At 37.9% G+C, this 22,386-nt stretch overlaps 1 protein-coding gene across 1 annotated transcript in view; it reads right to left on the bottom strand.

Annotated features, from left to right (window-relative positions):
* Positions 1-9,573: 9,573 nt before the first annotated feature.
* ARIH1 (ariadne RBR E3 ubiquitin protein ligase 1) overlaps positions 9,574-22,386 on the bottom strand; it is a 124,740-nt gene continuing 111,927 nt past the window's right edge. Inside the window, exons 12-14 of the mRNA XM_064382303.1 lie at positions 15,138-15,398; positions 13,960-14,072; positions 9,574-12,948 (exon numbers count right to left, since the gene is read on the bottom strand). Of these exons, the coding sequence (XP_064238373.1) occupies positions 12,864-12,948; positions 13,960-14,072; positions 15,138-15,398 (459 nt within the window). The 3' untranslated portion in view covers positions 9,574-12,863. The remainder of the gene's footprint in view (positions 12,949-13,959; positions 14,073-15,137; positions 15,399-22,386) is intronic.

Below are 22,386 nucleotides of genomic sequence, written 5' to 3'. Positions count from 1 at the left end.
GTGTGGTAGTGCACACCTGTGGTCCCAGCTATTCAGGAGGCTGAGGCAGGATGATCCCTGGAGCCCAGAAAGTTGAGGCTGCAGTGAGCCATGTTCATGCTACCACACTCCAGCCTGGGTGACAGAGACCCTGTCTCAAAACAAAAACAAAACAGTCCATGGGAGCCAAGTGTGGTGGCTCATACCGCTAATCCCAGCACTTTGGGAGGCCAAGGCAGGAGGAGTGCTTGAGGCCAGGAGTTTGAAACCATCATGGGCAACACGGCAAGACCTGCAAAAAATTTCTTAAATTTGCCAGGTGTGGTGACATGCACCTGTAGTCCTAGCTACTCGGGAGGCTGAGGCAGGAGGGTAATTGAGTCCAGGAACTCAAGGCTGCAGTGAGCTATGATTGTGTCATTACACTCCAGCCTGGCAGCCTGAGTAAGAGAGTAAGACTCTGTCTATAAAACAACAACAATAAAACTGTTCATGGGCTGGATGTGGCCCATGGGCCAGTTTGCCAACCCCTAAACATACCACCTTAACAAAATAAAAATGAGACTCTTGTAATCCAAGCACTTTGGAGGCCAAGGCGGGTGGATCACCTGAGGCCAGGAGTTCAAGACCAGCCTGACCAACATAGTGAAACCTTGTCTTAAAAAAATAAAAATAAAAATGAGAAATACAAAATAATCTTATTAGAAGCTAAAAAAGCATCTCACAAAATTTAACAACCCTTCCTAATAAAAATTCTCAACAAATTAGGAATAGAAAGAACATTCTTTGGGCTGGTTTATGAAAAACTTACAGTTAACATTATACTTAGTGATGAAACGTTAAAACCTTTATCCCTAAGATTGAGAGAAAAAGGCAAGGTGCCTGCTCTCACCACATGTTAATCATCGCACTAGGTATTGTAGCCAGTCAAGAAAGGCAAAAAAAAAAAAAGAAAGGAAGAAAGGAAAAAAGGCATAAAAATCAGAAAAGTAAAAATGTTATTTGCAGGCCAGACGCGGTAGCTCATGCCTGTAATCCCAGCACTTTGGGAGGCCGAGGCAGGCGGATCATCTGAGGTCAGGAGTTCGAGACCAGCCTGACCAACATGGAGAAACCCTGTCTCTATTAAAAAAAAAAATGTTACTTGCAGACTACACTGTTGTATATGTATTTAATATAAAACTGTATGGAATCTACAAGAACTATTTCTAGAACTAATAAATGAATTTAGCAAGGTGGCAAGATTCAAGATCAGCATACAGAAATCAGCCAGGCACAGTCACAGATGCCTAAAGTCCCAGCTACTTGGGTGGCTGAGGCAGGAGAATCCCTTGAGCTCAGGGAGTTTGAGACCAACCTGGGCAACATAGAGAGACCCATCTCTAAAACAACAAACAAAATACCAATTGTATTTCTAGATACCAGCAACAAACAAAATGAAAATTAAAAATATTAAAAAATCAAATGCCTAAGAAAAAGTCTAATGTAAGATATGCAAGTCTTACATAAGGAAGCTATAAAACATTGCTGAGAAAAAAATTTAAAACCTAAATAAATAACATGACACAATATGTTTATGGATTAACTGACTCAGTACTATTAAAATGTTCATTCTAAATTGACCTATAGATGCAACAAAACCCCAGATCAAGATTCTAGCAGGGTTTTTTTGTTTTTTTGTTTGTTTGTTTTAAGACAGGGTCTTGCTGTCACCCAAGCCGGAATGCAGTGGCATAAACACAGTTCACCCGGCACAGCTAAGTTTGAAAAACAAGATGAGCTAATTCTAAAACTTTTATGACAATCCAAAGAATTGAGAATAACCAAAGCAATATTGAAAAAGAACAAAAGTGAAGGATTTACTAATTTCAAGACTTACTAGAAAGCTTCAATAATCCAAAGTGTGGTACTGATGTAAGGATAGACAAATAGATTGATGGACCAGAACAGAAAATGTAGACATACACACACATGATCAATTTTTAACCAAGATACCAAGTCAATCTAATGGGTAGAGAAAAATCTTTTTAAATAAATGTTGCTGGAACAACGGTATATCCATGTTGAAAAGAACCAGGCCAGGCGCGGTGGCTCACGCCTGTAATCCCAGCACTTTGGGAGGCCAAGGTGGGCAGATCACCTGAGGTCGGGGGTTCAAGATCAGCCTGACCAACATGGAGAAACACCATCTCTACTAAAAATACAAAATTAGCTGGGCGTGGTGGCACATGCCTGTAATCCCAGCTACGGGGGAGGCCAAGGCAGGAGAATCGCTTAAACCCAGGAGGCGGAGGTTGCGGTGACCCCAGATCGCACCATTGCACTCCAGCCTGGGCAACAAGAGCAAAACTCTGTCTCAAAAAAAAAAAGAAAAAGAAAAAAACCGAACCTCATTCTGTTCACAGAAATAATAATTTGAGATGGATCACAGACCTAAACATAAAATCCCAAAACCATAAAACTTCTAGAAGAAAGTATGTTCTTTGGGACTTTGAGGTCAAAAAATCATAAAATAAAAAACTGTTAAAGTGGATTTTATCAAAAAATTTTGTTCATTATAAGATCCCAGTAAGAAAGCGAATACACAAACCAGTTTTTAAAAAAATTCATAGCATATCTATCCACCAAAGGATATGTATCCAGAATACGAAGAATAATACCTACGATAAAAAGACACCAACTTTAAAATGAGAAAAGACATGAAAGACACTTCATGAAAGATATATAAAGGAAAAATAAGCATATGAAAAAGTGCTCAACATCATTAATCATCAGGGAAATGTAATGTAAATTAAAATCAGTTATTTCACATGTGCTAAAATGGCTAATATTAAAAACACTGACAATGTAAATGTTGACAGATGTGTGAAGCAACTGGAACTGTCATACATCATTGATGAGAGTACAAAATGGTAAAACCACTTTGGAGAAAAAGAGGGCAGTTTCTTATAAACATACACTTACCATACGACCCAGTAATTTTCTACCCTTAGAGAAATGAAAACATATATCCACAAAAAACAAAAACAGAAGGCTGTGTAAGAATCTCCATAGCATCTGTATTCATAACTGCCCCCAACTGGAAACAACCTAAAAGTCTTTCAGTAGGAGAATGAATAAATCGTGGTATATTTAGAATGAAATAATACTCAGCAATAAAGAACAATGTCCTGATACGTACAATGTGGATGTCTTTAAAGCATTATCCGTGAGAGGAGCCAGATGCAAAAGAGTACATTATTATATAATTCCATTTATATGAAGTCCAAAAGCAGGTAAAACAAATCTTTTTTTTTGTAAAGATGGGGTTTCACCATGTTGGCCAGACTGGTCTTGAACTCCTGACTTTGTGATCTGTCTGCCTCAGCCACCCAAAGTGCTGGGAGTACAGGTATGAGCCACCATGCCCAGCTAAAACAAATCTTTAGTGATAAAGATCAGGAAGTGATCACTGGAGTGGGGAGGTGCTCAGGGATGATTTAAAGGTACTTGAGAACTTTCTGGGTTAATTGTAATGGTTTATGTCTTCTTTTGGTAGTTATTACACAGATGTATACAATTGTCAAAACATCAAACAACACTTAAGATGTGTGCATTTTGTAATAATATTAATTTCTATATATCAATTTAAAATAAAGGTAAGTAGTGGATTCCTATTCCAGCAGTGTTTGTCTCCAACTCTTTACTGGCCTATTATCTGTTTGCTTCAGTGAGATTTTTGGGCTCCAATCTGTTCAGGGCCAGGTTATGGAATTTATCGTAAAGGGCACACAATCCAGTGTCCCAGAGATGGCATTTAGAATCTGTAAAGCAATTTTGTGGAAACAACAGTCATTTATTTCCATTGGTTAGTGAGCAGCCATTTGACCATTGTAAGGCACTGACTTGTACATGAACTTCCTTAAAAGTACAATACTTAACCTCCTTTATTGCAAGCTAGTCAAAATGATGGAGTAAAAATTAATTATTCAGAGCCATGCAGAACACTATTACCTTTCATTAATCCCATTCTCTATCATTTGCTGCCCTGACCTTTGCAACACTCCAAGTTAGTACTAGGATTTTTTGACACAAAATCATTTCCTATCCACAGCAGACTTCTTTTCCAAAGCAAGTAGACACTCAAATCATTCTTCCCTATTAGAAAACTCTTTAATGTTTTCCCTAGTTAGATAGAAATAAACCACAAGTCTGGGTATGTGGTAGGAATTTATTAACAAGCAAACAACTTTGTTCATACCAGGAAGACCAGCAATTAGATTATAAATGACTTGAGAGCAAGTGCAAGAACTTAACAATTTTAGAGCATTCCATTAGAATGTCTATTTGCCCAAGAAGGCCCACAAGAAGTGCTCTACAAATGCTGGTTATTTTATGCTGTACTTCCTCTGAGAAAATAATGTGACATACAGAGGTGGGAGTACACATGGCAAGGGAGTCTCCTTCTAAGACGAAACTGGGAAATTCAAGTAATGGTGTTTTTGGATAGGATCCCTAAGAAAACTTAGGACAAAATCCTGCTGTGTGTGTGTTTACTCAATCCTCAGGAATCCCACTTGGCCAATTGACTCCAGAGAGCTAGAGCCTCACTACACAAGCCTCAGATTCATAATCCTAAGAACAGCCATTTAATGTGCACTGAACTGGCTTATAGGGCACTACTCTGTTGTTATACGGAAACAAATTTTGGCTATCAGAAGGAAATCGGAATTTTATAGAAACATGTCTGTAGCCTAAGGAGCTTACTGGGGGATAAACTGTCTACTATAAAGAGCTAGTTTTGTATTTCTTTTTGAGACGGGGTCTCACCCTGTCGCCCAGGCTAGAGTGCAGTGGTGCGATCTTGGCTCACTGCAACCTCTACTCCCCGGGTTCAAGTGATTCTCCTGCCTCAGCCCCCTAAGTAGCTAGGACTACAGGCACGCGCCACCATGCCCAGCTAATTTTTGTATTTTTAGTACAGATGAGGTTTTATTATGTTGGCCAGGCTGGTCACGAACTCCTGACCCTGTGATCCGCCCTCCTGGGCCTCCCAAAGTGCTGGGATTAGAGGTGTGAGCCACGACGTCCGGCCTGGTTTTATTTCTATAATCACCCCCCAAATTCTCACTCTGAAAGAAATGTGAATACTTCATGGCTAAAGGCAGGTGACTTGGAGTAAATACCAAACCTTTAAACATGTGTAATCAGTAAAGAGGGTTTTACAGATGCCAAATAAGACATAAACTGTTACTGAGGAAATATTATGTATATGAAGCCAATGTCAGCTGGGCATGTGGCATGCACCTACAGTCTCAGGTCTCAAGAGGCTGAGGCAGGAGGATGGCTTCAGTCCTGGAGTTCATGGGAGTAGCGCACCCTAACTGTGCCTGTGAATAGCCATTATACTCCAGCCTTGGCAACGCAGACTGCACCTCTAAAAAAAAAATAGTAATTTTTAAGAAAAGCCAACATCATCAGATCAAAATAAGTAAGGTTAGACTTCTGGAAATGCAGGGCTGGCTTCCTTAATTCACTAAAATGCTAGGGTGGCTCTCAAATGTGAGAAAAAAGGCATACTTTTGGTACTTTTTACAGTGGATCTGAGGTTACCAACAAAAGAGGCATCCGTTTTGAAGAGATGAGTCAAGATAAGAATTGAGTTTCCAGGGCAATCTTAGGTTGAAGTCCCCTAATCAGCCTATATATAATTTTAGCAGGTGCTTTTGGAGAGACTGAGAAGCAGATACAGTGTGGTGAAAATGATATACTGCTCAAATAGCCTCTGCTCTTAACTGGTTGAGTGGCCTTGGGCAATCCAGTCTGTAGAATCAAGGTTAAGAACTTCAGACAAACCAACAGACCTTGTGTTCACTGCTGTACCTCCAGTGCCTGGCACCGTGGGTGGTAACGAATAAAACCTAGGTTTGTAACTTCATTCTGACACTAACAGGATGACCTCAGGCAAACTCTCCATCTTGAGCTTCTATTTTCTTATTTATAAAGTGAAAATAGTAACTACATCATAAGATTGAGATGGAAGAGCTAGGAGCAGTGGCACACGCCTGTGATCCCAGCTACTCAGGAGGTTGAGGCAGAAGGGTTGCTCAAGCCCAGGAGTTCAAGTCCAGCCTGGCAACATAGCAAGACTGTCTCTTAAAAAAAAAAAAAAGAGATGGACACAGAGCATTTGGTAAATACTCAATAGTCACAATTATCTATCATATACCATTACATATATCTAAAAAATCAAAATTTCAGGGCATTTAAGTCAAAGACAATTGCCATGATGTGAACCCAGTTAACTATGATCTCCAAGACCTCTTTCCCATTCCCATAGAGTAAGCTCTCAACATCCACCTCATTTGTATTGACGATCCTGCCTCATGGATCTGATCGGTTCTGTCATGTGTCTGGAACAGTTAACATGTACTACCTGGAGCTATGGGGTGACTGACAGGAAAAGCAGCAGTAAGAGCTGTAAGAGCAGTAAGAGAATGATGTACAGATGGCAGACAATCCTACTTTAGGGATCCAAAATGGTTTTCTAGTTCCCAGTCCAATCTCATCCTGCCTTTTGGAGTCTCTGAGACAGCTCTGTATCCTTATCTTTTGCCCAAGTTAGCACTGGTGTGCTTATTATTGTAACTAGGTTTTGTTTTCACATGTTCTTTGATCCTCACAACACTCCTATGTAACAGACAACAGCATAATAGAATGAACATACGGAATCAGACAAGCATGGCCCTGTTATACACTAAATGTGTAACTTTGGAGTAAGTTAGTAGCATATGAGTGTTTTTCCTCATAAAAATAGGGTAACAATGCTTGGAAGATACAGACAAAAGTAAGGCATCTGGCAAAAAGTACTCAACAAATTATAGTTCCTATTAGTATTACCATTTTACAAAAGGGAAAACTATGGCTGAGAAATATCAATATTCTTAATTCTATACCACACTTGGAATAAAAATACAAGATTATCAAAAGAATGAAAGTGAGAAACTTGTGAACTCGAAGTGCTCTAAACAGAGTAACTCTAAGGGGAATTGTGAAGATTTGATGCAAATAGCTTAACAACAGTTTATAACCACTCAACTTTGCTCAGACTATATTAATTTACTTTCCCTAGATTTCTCCCCCTTGGTATGAGAAGGTACTGCCAGTCAACATGGCTGCTTGTAAGTTCTACTTCTTGGTAAGGCTTTTAGTTTTGTGATTTTCTCCAAGGTGGACCACTTACCAGAAAACTGACAAAAAAATCAAATTGGGCACTGCACACCAGCCTCTTGGGAGGCACCATTCCACAAAACCCATTCAACTAGGGCCTCCAGTGGGGCCCTACTCTGAGCCCATCAATTTCCCTTAAATCATTTTGTCCCTTATGATCTGGAGTTGTTGGTCTCCATTCTCTTGACCAAGGATTGCAACCTAATCTGTACATGAGAATCATTGGAATTAGGGGTGAGAATGGGGAAAGGGCTTTAAAAAACACTGATGCCTACCCAAAGCAATTAAATCATAACCTCCATAAGGTGAGACGCAGGCACTAGTATTTTTTAAAGCTTCTCAGTGATTCCAATTCATAGACAAGTTTAAGAATCACTGGTCTAGGTAATGTCAGATGGACAGTGGCATTAAGTTGCAACCCAAGACTAATAGAAGCTGGGGAAAAAACTGCCCATGGCCGTTTTTTCTTTGGCCCACATTCAACTGAGAGAATTCACATGAAGTCTGGATTTCACAGGCTCCTCTCGGAGCCCAACGAGTACAGGGTAGTCTACTTCTAAAATATTTACTTGGCTCTTGTTGACACATCAGTTTGAGACTCCTGGATTACTTGAGACCCCTGAATTACTATGGTAGTAAGGTTGTTGTGGCATTGATAGGACTGCTACATATCAATGTGTGACTGATTTACAAACTCTAACTGGCTCCTACCCTGAAAATCGTCCTAAATAAGCTTATCTGTGGCCCTAAATAAATGATAGCCTGAAAACTGCTTTTCACATGAATCTCATATTATTTTTCCCATCTTAAATGATCTGTGGCCCTAAATAAATGATAGCCTGAAAACTGCTTTTCACATGAATCTCATATTATTTTTCCCATCTTAAATGCTACTGCCTAGAGGTCAACAATAGTTGCCTTAAAAATTGGACCGAACTCCACAAAAAAGCAAAAAATAAAAATCCAAAAGTTGTCTTAATGTTTACTCTGCTGGTAGGCACTATTTGATTGATATCCAATTGAGTATTTCTGAGATGGCTATTTCATCTTGGGTAACTACAGAAGCAAAATCCTTAAAATAAACCAGATATAACCAACTTTATCCCCAAAGATATATCAAAAATCTGAGGGGTCCACATATTTTCCTGTTTTTGAAGGAACCAAAATTTTCTCATAAAACTCACTGCTTATTATCTTTTTAAAGCCTCAAAAGGTCACAAGGATAAATGCTGAGATCCAGTGGACATGGGATGTTCTGTGCATTTTCAGTTAACAGTTACAAAACAAATCCTGTAACAATTTCCAGCACACTATCCAAAATTCTTTACATTGGAAATTCATTTGAATAAACCAACAACTGCGAATTACTTGGGCACCATTTAGCAAATCATACTAAACCATTTATTCTCAACTACCATGTGACAGTCTTCACATGAGGACTGCCTACCTTAATCTGCAAGATGAGAAGGGCTACTCTTCTATCCATGGGTGGTTTCTAACAATTAGGCAAAACACAGGGCCACGTTAGTTGCAAACTGCCAACAACAAATAAAAGATCAGAGATAGTATAGAGCAACCTCTAACAGTAGCACTGATAGGCATTTACATAGTCTTTAATGTGGTTTAAAAGTACAATATAGTTAAGAACTAGCTTCCCTGGTACAGAATACTAGATCATTCTGAAACCAGAATAAGAAAACATGATACAAAGAGGTAGTATGATGTTAAGTTTCAGGTATAAGATACTGAAAATTTGAGTGAGTTATTTAACCTCAGTGAACCTTATCTACCTCCTTTACAAAAAAGGGCAATTTCTTCTCCACTTGTTTTAGACAGCAAGTTGAAGTGCTTTTAAGAGGAAAGTGATAAACTCTCATAATTAAAGATCCAAATAAGAGTAAATTAAGTTGTCCTAAAACCTGGACTTGGCCAGAATATCAATGACAAACTATCTCCAACTTTGGGACCTTCTTTAAGAAAACTCTCCCTTCATCCCTATGTAAAGTATCAGCTTTAAGAGAGCTAAAATGAAAGTAATGTGAAGGAATCTTGAGGTTAGCTAAGAACGACTTTTCAAGTATTTTCTTTAAAAAAGTGGCATTCAAAGAGCTCTTGAGCATTTTTGTATCATGTTACAACACAAACAACAGTTTAAATTCAACTTTTGAGATGCAGAGATTGAAAGCTTTCAGAAAATGCTCTAAAAGCTTCATTAACCAAGTTAAATGTTGGGGGAATGGGCTCATTCACAGTTCCCTGCAAAGAAACTGAACCAAATTTTGGCATTTTATATTAAGTGGGAACAGTGAATAAGGCACATAACACAGGTGGCTACTAGCCACCTTTAGTCATTTTTTAACTACAAAAATAAACATAAGTAACTAATGGAATAACAAAATAAACGTTTATTTTATTAGAATTAGGAATGTTCTTTCCCTCTGGGCAACCTGAACAGTCCAGTTACAATGAAATCTAAGAACAGTTATTTCCACAGCACAGGGTGCTCTATGCACAAAATTACAGGGTTAGGAGCATTTAATCAATTTACCAATCTGATTGTCTCACCAACCCACCCCATCCCATCCCCCAAGTGCTCTATTACCGGGATTTGTAGCTAAAAGAATGTTACATTAACTCCTTTTCTCTCTTGTATTAAATTTCAGTTCCTAATCATGGTTGAACCACATTATTACACTGCAGATTCAACCATTTCAAATGAAGTCAACCAGTCTTGGATCTGTTGCATATGTGTGTATGTATACACGTGTATTTAATATATTTATTTAAACACACATAAAACACATACAATCTGGGTTGTGGCAAATTACAGATAATTTAGAGTCTGATGATATTATACGCTACTCAATTTTACCACTGTGGTTTGTATCCTGAGCTTTGGATCAAAATTTTAAGTCACGAAAGTCCATCTGCTGCTGAATGAATTGTTTAAATGAAGCATGCACTTTTCAAGACAATGAAACTGACCTCAAGACATGGAGACCTTGGTGCTTACTGTGAATAGCGCCCTCTGATAAAAAGACTTATGTAGGTGAAACAGCGAAGTTGTCATAACAGTACGGTTTACTTATCCCAGCTGGGGGTAATGAAGTTACTAACAACATAAGCAATTCACTCTGGGAATTCTGTCAAATATGATGATATCTGTTAAAAGCTTGGAAGTAGAAAGGGCCAGTTCATCTTGATCCATACAAATTAGAGAATGCACCCATAACTGCAATACCCTCAGTTAGTATGCCAACACTGAAACTAGAAAGCATCTCTAAAAGCTCTGTTCCTTCACAGGTGAAGACTGGTATTATGACGTGCACACACAATTTTTGGATATTCGTTGCAACAGGAACACGGAGAGGATTTATGACACTCAAACCTAGATACTGCAAAGTTAACTGGTAAGATTTTTTTTTTTTAAACACCACACATACACAAAGCATTTTAGGGGAGCCACATATATCTATATAGCAACTCTGACTGCTTTTCAAAGTTACCAGGGAAAGGAACTTAGGCTTTCTTTAAAAAAATCTCCATAGTTTTAATGTAGGTCTTTTTAAGTAAGATCAATGCTGTCATCTGAAGTAAAATAATGTCATATGGATAATGGGGTAAGAGGGGAGGGAGATGAGAATATGGAAGAAGCAGACACTGAGTTCAGATTTGCACCTGAGGTGGCAAGGGAGGGAAGGAGAAAAGGTACAGGTAAAGTTGATCCTAAAGCAACAAGTGGTTTAAGGAAGCAGCATAATATACTCAGCAAACATTCACTGATTTCTGATGGGAAAAGAACAGTTGCCAGTACATCTCCTGTAACAAGCTTTTCTAAAAGGAAAAGTAGGGTTTGATTCAGCAAAGCCTAACTTAGGCAAAAGGCCAGAGGAAAGTGAACCTACTTCCCAATGGAGTAATAGGATGTACAATGTAAGAGCAGACAAAGCTGCCCTCACAAATGGTAAACACTCCCTAGGCACAAGACATTTAAAGGAAGACAAAGAGGTCCTCAGCCTCAAATGGTTATTTCATATTTAGACCTCTTAATCTAGTTGCCTAGTTCACTCTGCACTCCCGTATAAAACTGACAGATTTACGGATGCTGACCTATTGAAAAATACCACAGCCAGAATGGCCTAAACAGGTATATCGTTAATTAAAACCACCACCATCCTTTACTTTTAACATAGCTCTTAGTAGAAATTTCATAAAAATGGACATCACAGCTAAAATGCATTATTAATTCTCCTATCTGCTGACAATAAAAAAGCAGCAAACTCAGTGATTTCTATTTAAATGCACTAGATGGGAATATCATGTTCTAGGGGTGTTTGCCTTCAAACCGAACCCACAGCAATACACACAAGCAATTTCAGTATCTGCCATTTTAAATTCACAATCTGAGACTAAATGAATGGCTATTTATATTTAAAGCAAAACATTCTCTTTGACACCCTAATGTAGAGAAGGGGTAACAGATGAGCCACAACTAAAATCTGAAAAGGCTCAAAGCAGCAATTAAGGGAAAACCAAAAAGGAAAAGAAAATTTAAAATGCTTCCATTGGTTGTGACAGGGAACTCAGGAAGCCTAGAGCTGTGTGCAAAACATGGGCACACAAAGGCTTGGGTAGAGGCATGATGCCATGAGGGGGAATTAGGTTGGGAACAGGTTAATTCATGAACTATAGCAACAAAACTCCCTGCTGTAGCCCTTAATCAGGTCACGGCATTTAGTCAGAGCTTGACCTCCCTTGTCCCTGATCAAGAGCAGGAATTCAAGGCATGAGGCCCATGGCCAGCAACAGACATACCAAAACCAGAAAGGGCAAAGTAACCTCAGGAAAGTGAAAGAGCTCTAGATAGGTCTTCCATAGGTGCTAAACCAACACACCTTTTATCCCAACCCCAACCCTGGAAAGATAAGCAAACTGAAAGAAAATGCACAGCAAATAGACATAATCTTGAAGATTTTTAAAGAATAAATATTTTTTTGTAATTAAACATTATGCAAACACGTGCCACGCTTGCTTTGTCCATGCATATGCACTATATACAATTTTGAAAAATACTGTGTTGTCCTCTTGTTTTAAAAGTCATATACAAAGTTTTTATGTTTTTTGTTTGTTGAATCCTCTTGCTGCCTACCCCTTCCCCATCCCAAGATTTTCTTTACAAGGAACTAAGCATCATTCACTCATGACCTTGGGGTATGAGAGAAAGAGAGTCAGTCTGTGTGTGGGTGTATTTGTATGTGAAGGGGAGGAAGGGGAAGAGGTCCTTTACCAAAGTACAACAAAATGGCTGGTCTGAACATGAAAAGCAGTGTCAAGGAGCTGTTTGAAATTTTAACTGTACTACACTCAAAGAAAAGAAAAAGAAAAAAGGAGTCAGCTTTGAGAATGAAGCTACGTTACAAGTTAAAGTTGGAGGGCTTTTAGTGTGTCTGTCACACTTTTGTTGGCGGCCTAGAATACTGTTGTACAATGGTTTATCTACCTTTTTTATTACAATATAATTTACTTAAACCTTCCGTTAACAAAACAATTCTGGTACTACAGACCAGTGGTGTCAGAATAGGCTTAGTGCCTCCTTGTTTATGTTTGTTTTGTTTTAATTGCATGAGCACTCTAGATGGTAAAGTTTTCAGAGTTCATTTTATGCAGGGCCATTCTCAGTCCTCAATGTACTCCCACAGATCTTTTTCATAGCCTTCATGCACATGCTGTAACAAAACCCTTCGTCGACTCTCACAGTATCTGTAATCAAAGAGAAAAAAAAAAACTTGTTGTCAGCCTCTAATAATAAAAAAAGAGGCATTTACTTAGTTCTTAAGGCATCCCTATCGTTTATCCAGACTCGGAACTAAGCACCTATTTTTAATTTTAATAGGCACATGTTCAGGTCTAGATGTACAGAGACATCCAGCTGCTTCTAATATTAAAACGTATTTTCTGAAAGCCAGAATTCCATGGAAATTAATTTTAAAGCAGTAAAGTGTTACAAGTTCTGATGGACCTTAGAAATCATAATTCAATCCCACAGTTCTGCAGATAAACAGATTCAGAAATAATTTCATGGGTTATTTATTCATGTCCTTAATATCTTTGTTAACTGTAAAAGTACTATAAACACATTATAGAAGCTAAAATTGGCTAAAGGAAGGGAAAATACTGGTTAGGACTAAATGTCCAAGTCTTCCAAACTCCCTAAGTTTCCTACTACTTTCAAAAGATAACTAGCATTTGCCACTTTCGGGAAGAGTTTCATGTTGAGAAATCAAACATCTTGCACATCTTGAAAAATCACCTACTCCTAGGACAAAGTAAACATCTTCTTAGATATATATGATATATATTTTTAAATATCTAATAAAAACTCTAAAAAGCTTCCATAGCTCATTTGTGCATAGCCATGACCCACACATAGGATTCGCAAGCTAAGACCAACATCCAATTCTCACTTCCATCCTGAAGACCACTTGCCTTTTTTGGGTTATTTCTTCCTTGCAAGGTAGCGACTAAATAATTGAACAGAAGCATAATTAACCAGTAAAATAAATGGGAGAATTACTCCTCTATGCTTCACCAGTACCACTACCTGCAATTCAGTGCCCAATAGACAGAAGCAATCTGTGAGAAACACGGCAGCAGCTCAGTTGCTGGATATGCTAAACCCAGTTTCACTATCACTGAACTTCACCACTAAGGCATACATACTAGATCATCACTGGTAGAGAGTTTTACTCAACAGCTTAAAAAGAAAATTACCTGTACTTGTCTTGTACTTTCTGTTTTATATCCTGCAGAGAATCTTGGGAAATGTCTCGTTCAAGGTAGCCCGAGAGCACCTCTGTGGCATTCTCTAGATCTGCTTGGTTATTCTGTAAAAAGAATACAAAGTAAATTTTGGCTTCAAAATAAAGCTAAAAGAGAAACCATTTTCACTGTTTTGTTGACTATAGACTGCTCTCAACACTGACTCCATAATTTTCATAGGTGGTTTAACTGCACCTGTAAAGCTCTATGGCTTTCCTCTCATAACTTGTTTGTTCTTTTCCAGAACATTTTTTTTTTAATGTTAAAAGAACTAAAGATTTCACCCATTACTTTTGAAAGAATGCTGAAGACCATTTGAAAAGATTTAAAATGTCTTTTGGACTCTTCTAGTTCTAAGAGCTGCTCTTTGCTAAAAACTCAAAGGGAAACTTGAGAAAAAACAGAAACCTATTATTGCTTACATCTGGCTATACTTATTTCTTATAAGAGAACACTGTATGGAAGAGTCAAATTGTATCATCCTTTACTACTATGGCTGGTTTTGTACATGTTACCCAACTAAAGTCTCATCTGCTAGTCAGTCTTATTGTCTAGTCATATATAGATATCAATGTTTTATGCATCAATTTTAAAAGAGCATCTTTACTTGAGAAAACCTTTACTGCTAAAAGCTAGCTTTTTAGTCATCACTCTTCCACTAAAGATAACCACCACATTAACTTCTAATACTGCAGGGTCAGTTTTGCCTGAATAAAGGCTTTTACTGACAACTTACGATGTTCCAGGTGCTGTATAGCAATTAACACAAATTGTCTCACTTAAACCCAATCAACCTAGAAAGGTACTATCCTCACTTTAAAACGGAAAAATGACAGGTTAGGTAATTTGCTCCAAATCAGCAAAACTAAAATACAATAAAGTGAAGATTAAAATCTAGGGCTGACTCCAGAACCTGCATACATAATCACTAGCTGGCTAAACCACATCGATCTAAATATAATTTAGGACAAGAAATAGAAATTTCTTGTGTCTTTGTTATTAAATACATTCATTTTACCTACATTTTCTGAACAAACAAGAACACTGAAAACTCTCTACCTTATATATTAAAGACCAGGTAGTCCTATGATACAAAGTGGGCTTTTTCCTCACCCAGGAACTACTCTTACCTCAAAGATAATGGACTGGTTATTCTTTTTGAGGTAGAAAGCGAAGACATAAGTGTACATGAGTGTGGCACGACACTGGCAGAGGACATCAACTGCTTTCTTCAGGAACTGCACTTCAATCCAGGACATGTTGTGCTGTTGCATCTCCTCCATTTTCTGTTTCACCTGAGCATATAGTTTGTGCTCAAAACGCAGACTCTGCATGTGGTTCATATAGCGATTACAGTAGAACAGGTACCTCTGCAGGGCTGCCCTAGATCGCTGTCCCATTAAGAAAAATTGGGTGATATAATTATAACATATAAACTATACACAAAAACTGGTATCAATTAAAACCACAATGTGGTATCACTTCACACCTGTTAGAATGGTTTTTATGAAAAAGATGAAAGGTAAGTCTTGGCAAAGATGAAGAAAGAGGGAAACTCTTGATACATTGTTGATGGGAATTTAAATTAGTATAGCCATTATGGAAAATGGTATGGGGAAGTTCCTCAAAAAACTAAAAACAAAACTACCACAGAATCCAGCAATCCCACTACTGGGTATACTATGAAAAGGAACTGAAATCAGTATGTCAAAGAGATCTCTGCACTCTCATGTTCACTGCAGCATTATTCACAATAGCCAAGACATGGAATCCATCTAAGTGTCCATCAATGGATGAACAGAGAAAGAAAACGTCATATATGTACACACACACATACTTAAATATTATTCATCCTCAAAAAAGGAGACTGTTATTTTTAACAACATGGATGAACTTGGAAGACATTACACTAAATGAAATAAGCCAGGCACAGAAAAGAAATATTACATGATCTTGCTTATATGTAAAAACTAAAAAAGTTGAACCGACAGACATACAGAGTATAATGATGGTTACCAAAGGCTTAGGGGAATAAAAGGGTAGGAATGGGGAGTTGGTGACCAAAGGGTACAAGTTTCAGATAGACTGAAGGAATAAGTTTTGAGATTTATTGCACAGCAGCGTGAATATAGTCAATAATAATATATATTTCAAAATAAGTATTATTTCAAATGTCTCACCATAAAAATATTAAGGCAAGGCAATATGATAATCAGTTTGATTTAATCATTCCACTGTTTACATATTTCAAAACATTCCACTGTACTCCATAAATGTGTATAATTATGATTTGTCCATTAAAAATATTAATAATTTTAAAAGCTGATTTACAGTATTGTGATTTAGGCTAAAATCAGAAATAGACATCTGTTGCTACTTTTGCTATTTAATACTCTTGAAAACTCTTCTATTAATTGTACTTTCCAACACAGTAGCCACAAGCCACACGTTGACTACTTAAAATTAAATTTAAGAAACTAAAAATTCAGTTCCTCATTGCTCAATAGTCACATATGGTTAGCAGTTACCAAATTAGACACTGGTGATAAGGAACATTTACATCATTACAAAAATGTTCTATTGGGTGGCACTGTTCGACAGTATGCAACAAGATGTAAAACAAGCAAAAAGCAGAGATAATAAGTAGAAAACTATATAGGCAACTACATGCCATATAACTCCAGATATAATACAATACAAAGTATAATCAATTAAGTATTCTGGGTTTCCACCAACCACTGAGTCTGAATTTGATCATGTTTCTTGAATTAATCACCAGTTTCAGAAAATGCAGGGATAGAAGAACCTATTACATGACACCATGCAGTTGCAACCAGCAAAATCCATAATGTGGGAAACTCTACAGGACAACAAGATCTGGTTTCCTCAACAAAGAAAAAAAAAGCAAGGAGCGGGGTAAGAGAAGGACCAATAGGTAGAGGAGACTCAACAGATATCAATGAAATCCAACGTGTGAACCTATGTGGATCCCAATCTGAAACAACTATAAAAGAAAATTTAAGATAATTAGGGATATTTGAACAATAGATAGTTGATACCAACAGAGTACTGCTTTAAAACATATACAGTTGACCTCTGAATAACAAAGGATTGAACTGTGTGAGTCCACTTATATGTAGATGTTTTTCAATAAATATATTGAAATATTTTTTGGAGGTTTGCAACAATTTGAAAACACTTGCAGACAAACCAAAATTAAGAAAAAGCGTTGTCATGAATGCATAAAACATATGTGGTCTATCTTATCATTTACTACCATAAAATATACATAAATCTATTAATAAAAAGATTTATCAAAACTTATGTACACAAACTCTTATAGACTGTATATGGTACCATTCACAGTTGAGAGAAATGTAAACAAATGTAAAGATGCACATGGTCCTCTGGAAAGGACTGTCAATGCTAGAGAAGAGAACATGAAAGTCAGGAAGCAGTGGACCATTGAAGATGTCATCGTTGTTACAGAAAAAACCGTGATATCATCAAGCCTGATGAAACAATAAACTCCTGGTAAAGAAAACTGTGTCCAGATGTGCATACTTCACAGAATCTACAACAGAGCCCAACAAGGAAATCATGAAAGAGATTGTGGATATGGCAAAAAAAAAAAAAAAAGGTGGGAGGTGAAGGATTAGCTAACAGACAACACACTAGAGGAATTAAAGGACCACTTGATGGAGATGAGCTGCTTCCAAACCAGTGCCAGATCATGAGAAAGAAGATGCTGAAGAAGCAGTGCCAGAAAATAAATTGACATTCGACAATTTGACAGAGGGGTTCTGATTACTTAAGACTGCTTTGGATTTCTTTATGAATGGACCCTTCTATTAAACTAACGCAAACAGAAGGAGGATTGTTTTTATATAGAAACATTTTTAGAGAAATGAAAAGGCAAAACAGATTATTACTTATTTCTGTAAAGTTACAATGAGTGTATCTGCATCTCCTGAATTCCCTTCCACTTCCTCTACCTCTGCCACTTGAGGCAGCAAAACCAAGCCCTCCTGTACTTTCCTTCTCAGCCTATTCAACATGAAGACCTTTATGATGATCCACTTTTTCCTCAGCCTACTCAACATGAAGACCTTTATGATGATCCACTTTTCTTTTCCTTCTTTTTTTAAATGGAGTCTTGCTCTGTTGCCCAGGCTGGAGTGCAATAGCACAAACTGCAACCTCCATCTCCCAGGTTCAAGTGATTCCCTGCCTCAGCCTCCTGGGTAGCTGGGATTACAGGCACGTGTGTCCCAAAGTGGTGCTGGCCAGGCACAGTGGCTCATGCCTATAATCCCAGCACTTTGGGAGGCCAAGGCAGGCAGATCACCTGAGATCGGGAGTTCGAGACCAGCCTGGCCAGCATGGTGAAACTCCGTCTCTACTAAAAATACAAAAATCAGCCAGGTGTTGTGGCAGACGCCTGTAATCCCAGCTACTCTCAGGAGGCTGAGGCGGGGACTCACTTGAACCTGGGAGATGGAGGTTGCAGTTTGTGCTATTGTACTCCAGCCTGGGCAACAGAGCAAGACTCCACTGCATTTTAAAAAAAGAAAGAAAGAAAGAAAAATAAACACATTTTCTCTTCTTTACAATTTTTTAAAATAATCTTTTTCCTAGCATAGTTGGTTGTTAGCAACACAATATAATAAAACATGTAACACATAAAATATGTGTTAACAGACTATCAGTAAGGCTTCTGGTCAACAGTAGGCTATAAAACAGGTAAGTTTTGGGAAAATCAAAAGCGGTATGTGGATTTTCCATTGCGGGAAATGGGGGGCTGGTGTCCCTAACCCCTGCACTGTTCAAGGGTCAACTGTGGTAAGAGAGTTCTGTTAAAAGGGTCTGTCTTTAGAGACACATAAAGTATATTGTTATCAAAGAAACAATGTATCTAGTTTAGATTTGTTTTGTATTATTACTATATTGTACAAATTATTCATATAAGGCCTCTACCATTATACTATAAATCTCTAGAGGGAATAGACTTTCAGAAAGGTAAAGTATTTCCAGTACCTAATTTGTAGAAAATGATTAATAAATGCTTACTAAATGCAACCACTATCAAAGGGGTTCTTAACAACACACATACATTATTTCTTTTCTTTTACCCTTACCCCCTCTCTCTCTCCCCATGTTTTACAGCCTACAAATAACAGATACTACTTGGTCCTATGGTTGGTCCCTTGCTTAGAAATACTAATTCTGAATCACATAATTAGCTAACCACATGATCCAGCATTACACAACACTGAAACTCTTCAAAAAACCAACACAAGTTGGGTGTGGTGATGCACACCTCAAGTTGCCTCTAGTTCTAGCTACTGGGGAGGAGGAGGCAGGAGGACCACTTGAATCCAGGAGTTCAAGGCTACAGTGAGCTATGATCATGCCATTACACTCCAGTCGGAGTAACAGAACAAGACCCTCATCTCAAGGAAAAAAAATAAAATCACAGCCATGCTATTAAAAGAGTGTCAGGTAGGTATCAAACCAATGCTTATGAACAGAAAAATTATGCCAATCTGAAAATACATGGAAAATCTGCTTGGCATTTTATCTTCCCATAAAGTACTAATATTCTCAAGCCTGTCAAATTCCCCAAATGAAATGGAAACCTTCACTTACCATATTGACATGTATGATCCTATGAAACTTGATTTAATCTAAGAATTCTGAAACTGCTTCTCTCTAAAATTCAACATGAAAAAAGAAAACCCATATCATCACTGCTAGTAAGACTTTTTTTTTTTTTTTTTTGAGACAAGGTCTTGCTCTGTTGCTTGGGCTAGAGTGCAGTGGCTCAACCATGGCTCACTGAAGTCTTGACTTCCCAGGCCCAAGTGATCCTCCCACCTCAGCCGGCGTGTATCAATTACCATACCTGACTAATTGTTAAAAAATTTTTTGTAGAGACAGGGTCTCAGTTGCCCAGTCTGATCTCAAACTGCTGCGCTAATCCTCCTGCTTCAGCCTCCCAAAGTGCTAGGATTGCAGGCATGAGCCACTGAGCCTGACCAAGACAAACTCTCTAACCAAATGCCAGAATCTGGAATGAGAAATGCCAATAGGTGACCTGAAAACAGTTTGGGGAGCAGGGAGAAGTCTACAAACTTGACTGCTTAGAACGGGCAGGCAAACTCTGGCCTGCATGACAAATCCAGCTGCCTGCCACTTGTCTTTGTAAATGAAACTGTTTTGCTTTCTTTGTTGTTTTTTGTTCTGAGATAGGGTTTCTATCATCCAGGCTGAAGCGTGGTGGCATGATCATGGCTCACTGCAGCCTGGAACTCCTGAGCTCAAGCAATCCTCCCACCTCAGCTCCCAAGTAGCTAAGGCTACAACAAGCATACACCACTATGCATGGCTAATTTTAAAACTTTTTTTTTTTTTTTTTTGTAGATATGCGGAATCTCATGTTGCTCAGGCTGGCTTCCAGTGATCCTTGGGCACCCCAAAGCACTAGAATTACATGTTTGAGCCATCATACCCAGCCAGTAAATAAAATTTACTCAGAACAGTCATACCTATTCATTTACTCTACGGCTGCTTTAGCATTACAAGAGCAGAGGCAGAGTTGAGCAGTCACAACAGAGATTATGTAGTATGCAAAGCTAAAAATATATACCATCTGACTCTTCACAGAAAAAGTTTGCTGGGCTTAGTCTAGAAGACACGAAGATTCCAATATCCACCACTGTCAGCACTGTGGTACAATATACCAAATTAACAATTTTCTGTAACATAGGTACATCTTTTACAAGGCAGTCAAGGTACCACGCAGGATCTTTCGAATACATATCAAACTTATACTAATTTTTCAGATACAACCCCCAGTAAATGCTAGGCCAGAGTTTGGTAGTGGGGAAAGATGAGGAGGCCAGATAGCCATGCAATGGTATGACCCTTTTAGGAAACATGGCTCCCAATCAGTTTAGTCAATCAATCAATCAATCAATCAGTCAATGGAGTGATAGGAAATCTTTCCTTGTACTCTCACAGGCACAGAAGATTCTAGTTTAGTCCAACAGATGTGAAATAAAAAAATCATCTATTTTAGTATCTATAATCTAAACATTAGACTCTGGCTCAGAAGCTATGCACATAACCCACCCTCCCTGTAGATCCCAGACACGTATTCTACCGGCATCCAAATGAAGACCTGATGAGGCCAAGGGTAACTCATATATATTTTCTCTGTTGATAAACAGCATATGTGGCTAGATAACTATATCAGGTTAATGGGGGAAAAAAGGATAAGAATATATATCCAGAATACATTCTGGGCAAGTTAAATAATGCATCATAAAAATTAATGTTGGAAATATAGAAATATAGAAGCAGTTAGTGGGATATGACTTAAGGGACATCATTTAAGAAAGACAAAAAATTGGTGGGCGAACAAGTTATCTCATGACGTTTATTAGTACAGTAATAATACATTAAAAAACTCCAAACAACAATATCTAACAAATTAACATTTACTTGAGTTTCACTGATTTTGTGGTTCTCTTGGTTTGGTTGTAGAGATGTGTAAGAGCCTGAGAGTTTATAGCTTGTTTTTATTTATAAATATTTAAATAATATTATAATGAATATAATTTAAATCAATATTGGAATTTGTAGGGATGTTTTCCCCCTTTAAAAGTACCCAAACATTGTGAAGGTCTGTGAAAAAATCATTTATAATTATAAAATATAATTTCCCAGTCATTTTACTATTTATTATTTATAGACGGAATCTCACTCTGGAGTACAGTGGTGCAATCTTGGCCCACTGCAACCTCCACCTCCTAGATTCAAGTGATTTTCTTGCCTCAGCCTCCCGAGTAGATGGGATTATAGGCACATGCCACCAGGTCTGGCTAATTTTTGTATTTTTAGTAGAGACAGGGTTTCACCACGTTGGCCAGACTGGTCTTGAACTCCTGACCTCAGGTGATCTGCCTGCCTTGGCCTCCCAAAGTGCTGAGATTACAGGTTTGAGCCACCACACTTGGCCCAATTTCCTACTCTTTTTAAAAAGTGAGAGACAAAACTTTCACTTCTAACAATATGACAGACTAGGTTACATACATATTCATTTCTATGTGATATTTTTATTGGAAATACATATTGAAGATATGTTAACAAGTAAAACAATAAGAAACAGATGCAAACTATGTTTTAGTTTGTATCCTGGCTAGGAAAACCATTTGAAAAGAGTATTTCTGGGACAACTGGGGGATTTCAATATAGAATGGGTGAATTTGAATTTAAAAACTATTAAATTCCAGGGTTCTACAATTCTGATAGAATTACATGGCTGAAAGAAATGAAAGGTGCTTTAGAATCTAATCTACACCTAGTGTTTGGATC

The sequence above is a fragment of the Aotus nancymaae genome, unplaced genomic scaffold (assembly GCF_030222135.1).
Source record: "Aotus nancymaae isolate 86718 unplaced genomic scaffold, 86718_ANA_hifiasm-v0.15.2.pri h1tg000003l, whole genome shotgun sequence".
Lineage (NCBI taxonomy): Eukaryota > Metazoa > Chordata > Mammalia > Primates > Aotidae > Aotus > Aotus nancymaae.
The sequence above is the reverse complement of the archived record's forward strand: the minus strand, read 5'-3'. Positions and strand labels throughout refer to the sequence as shown.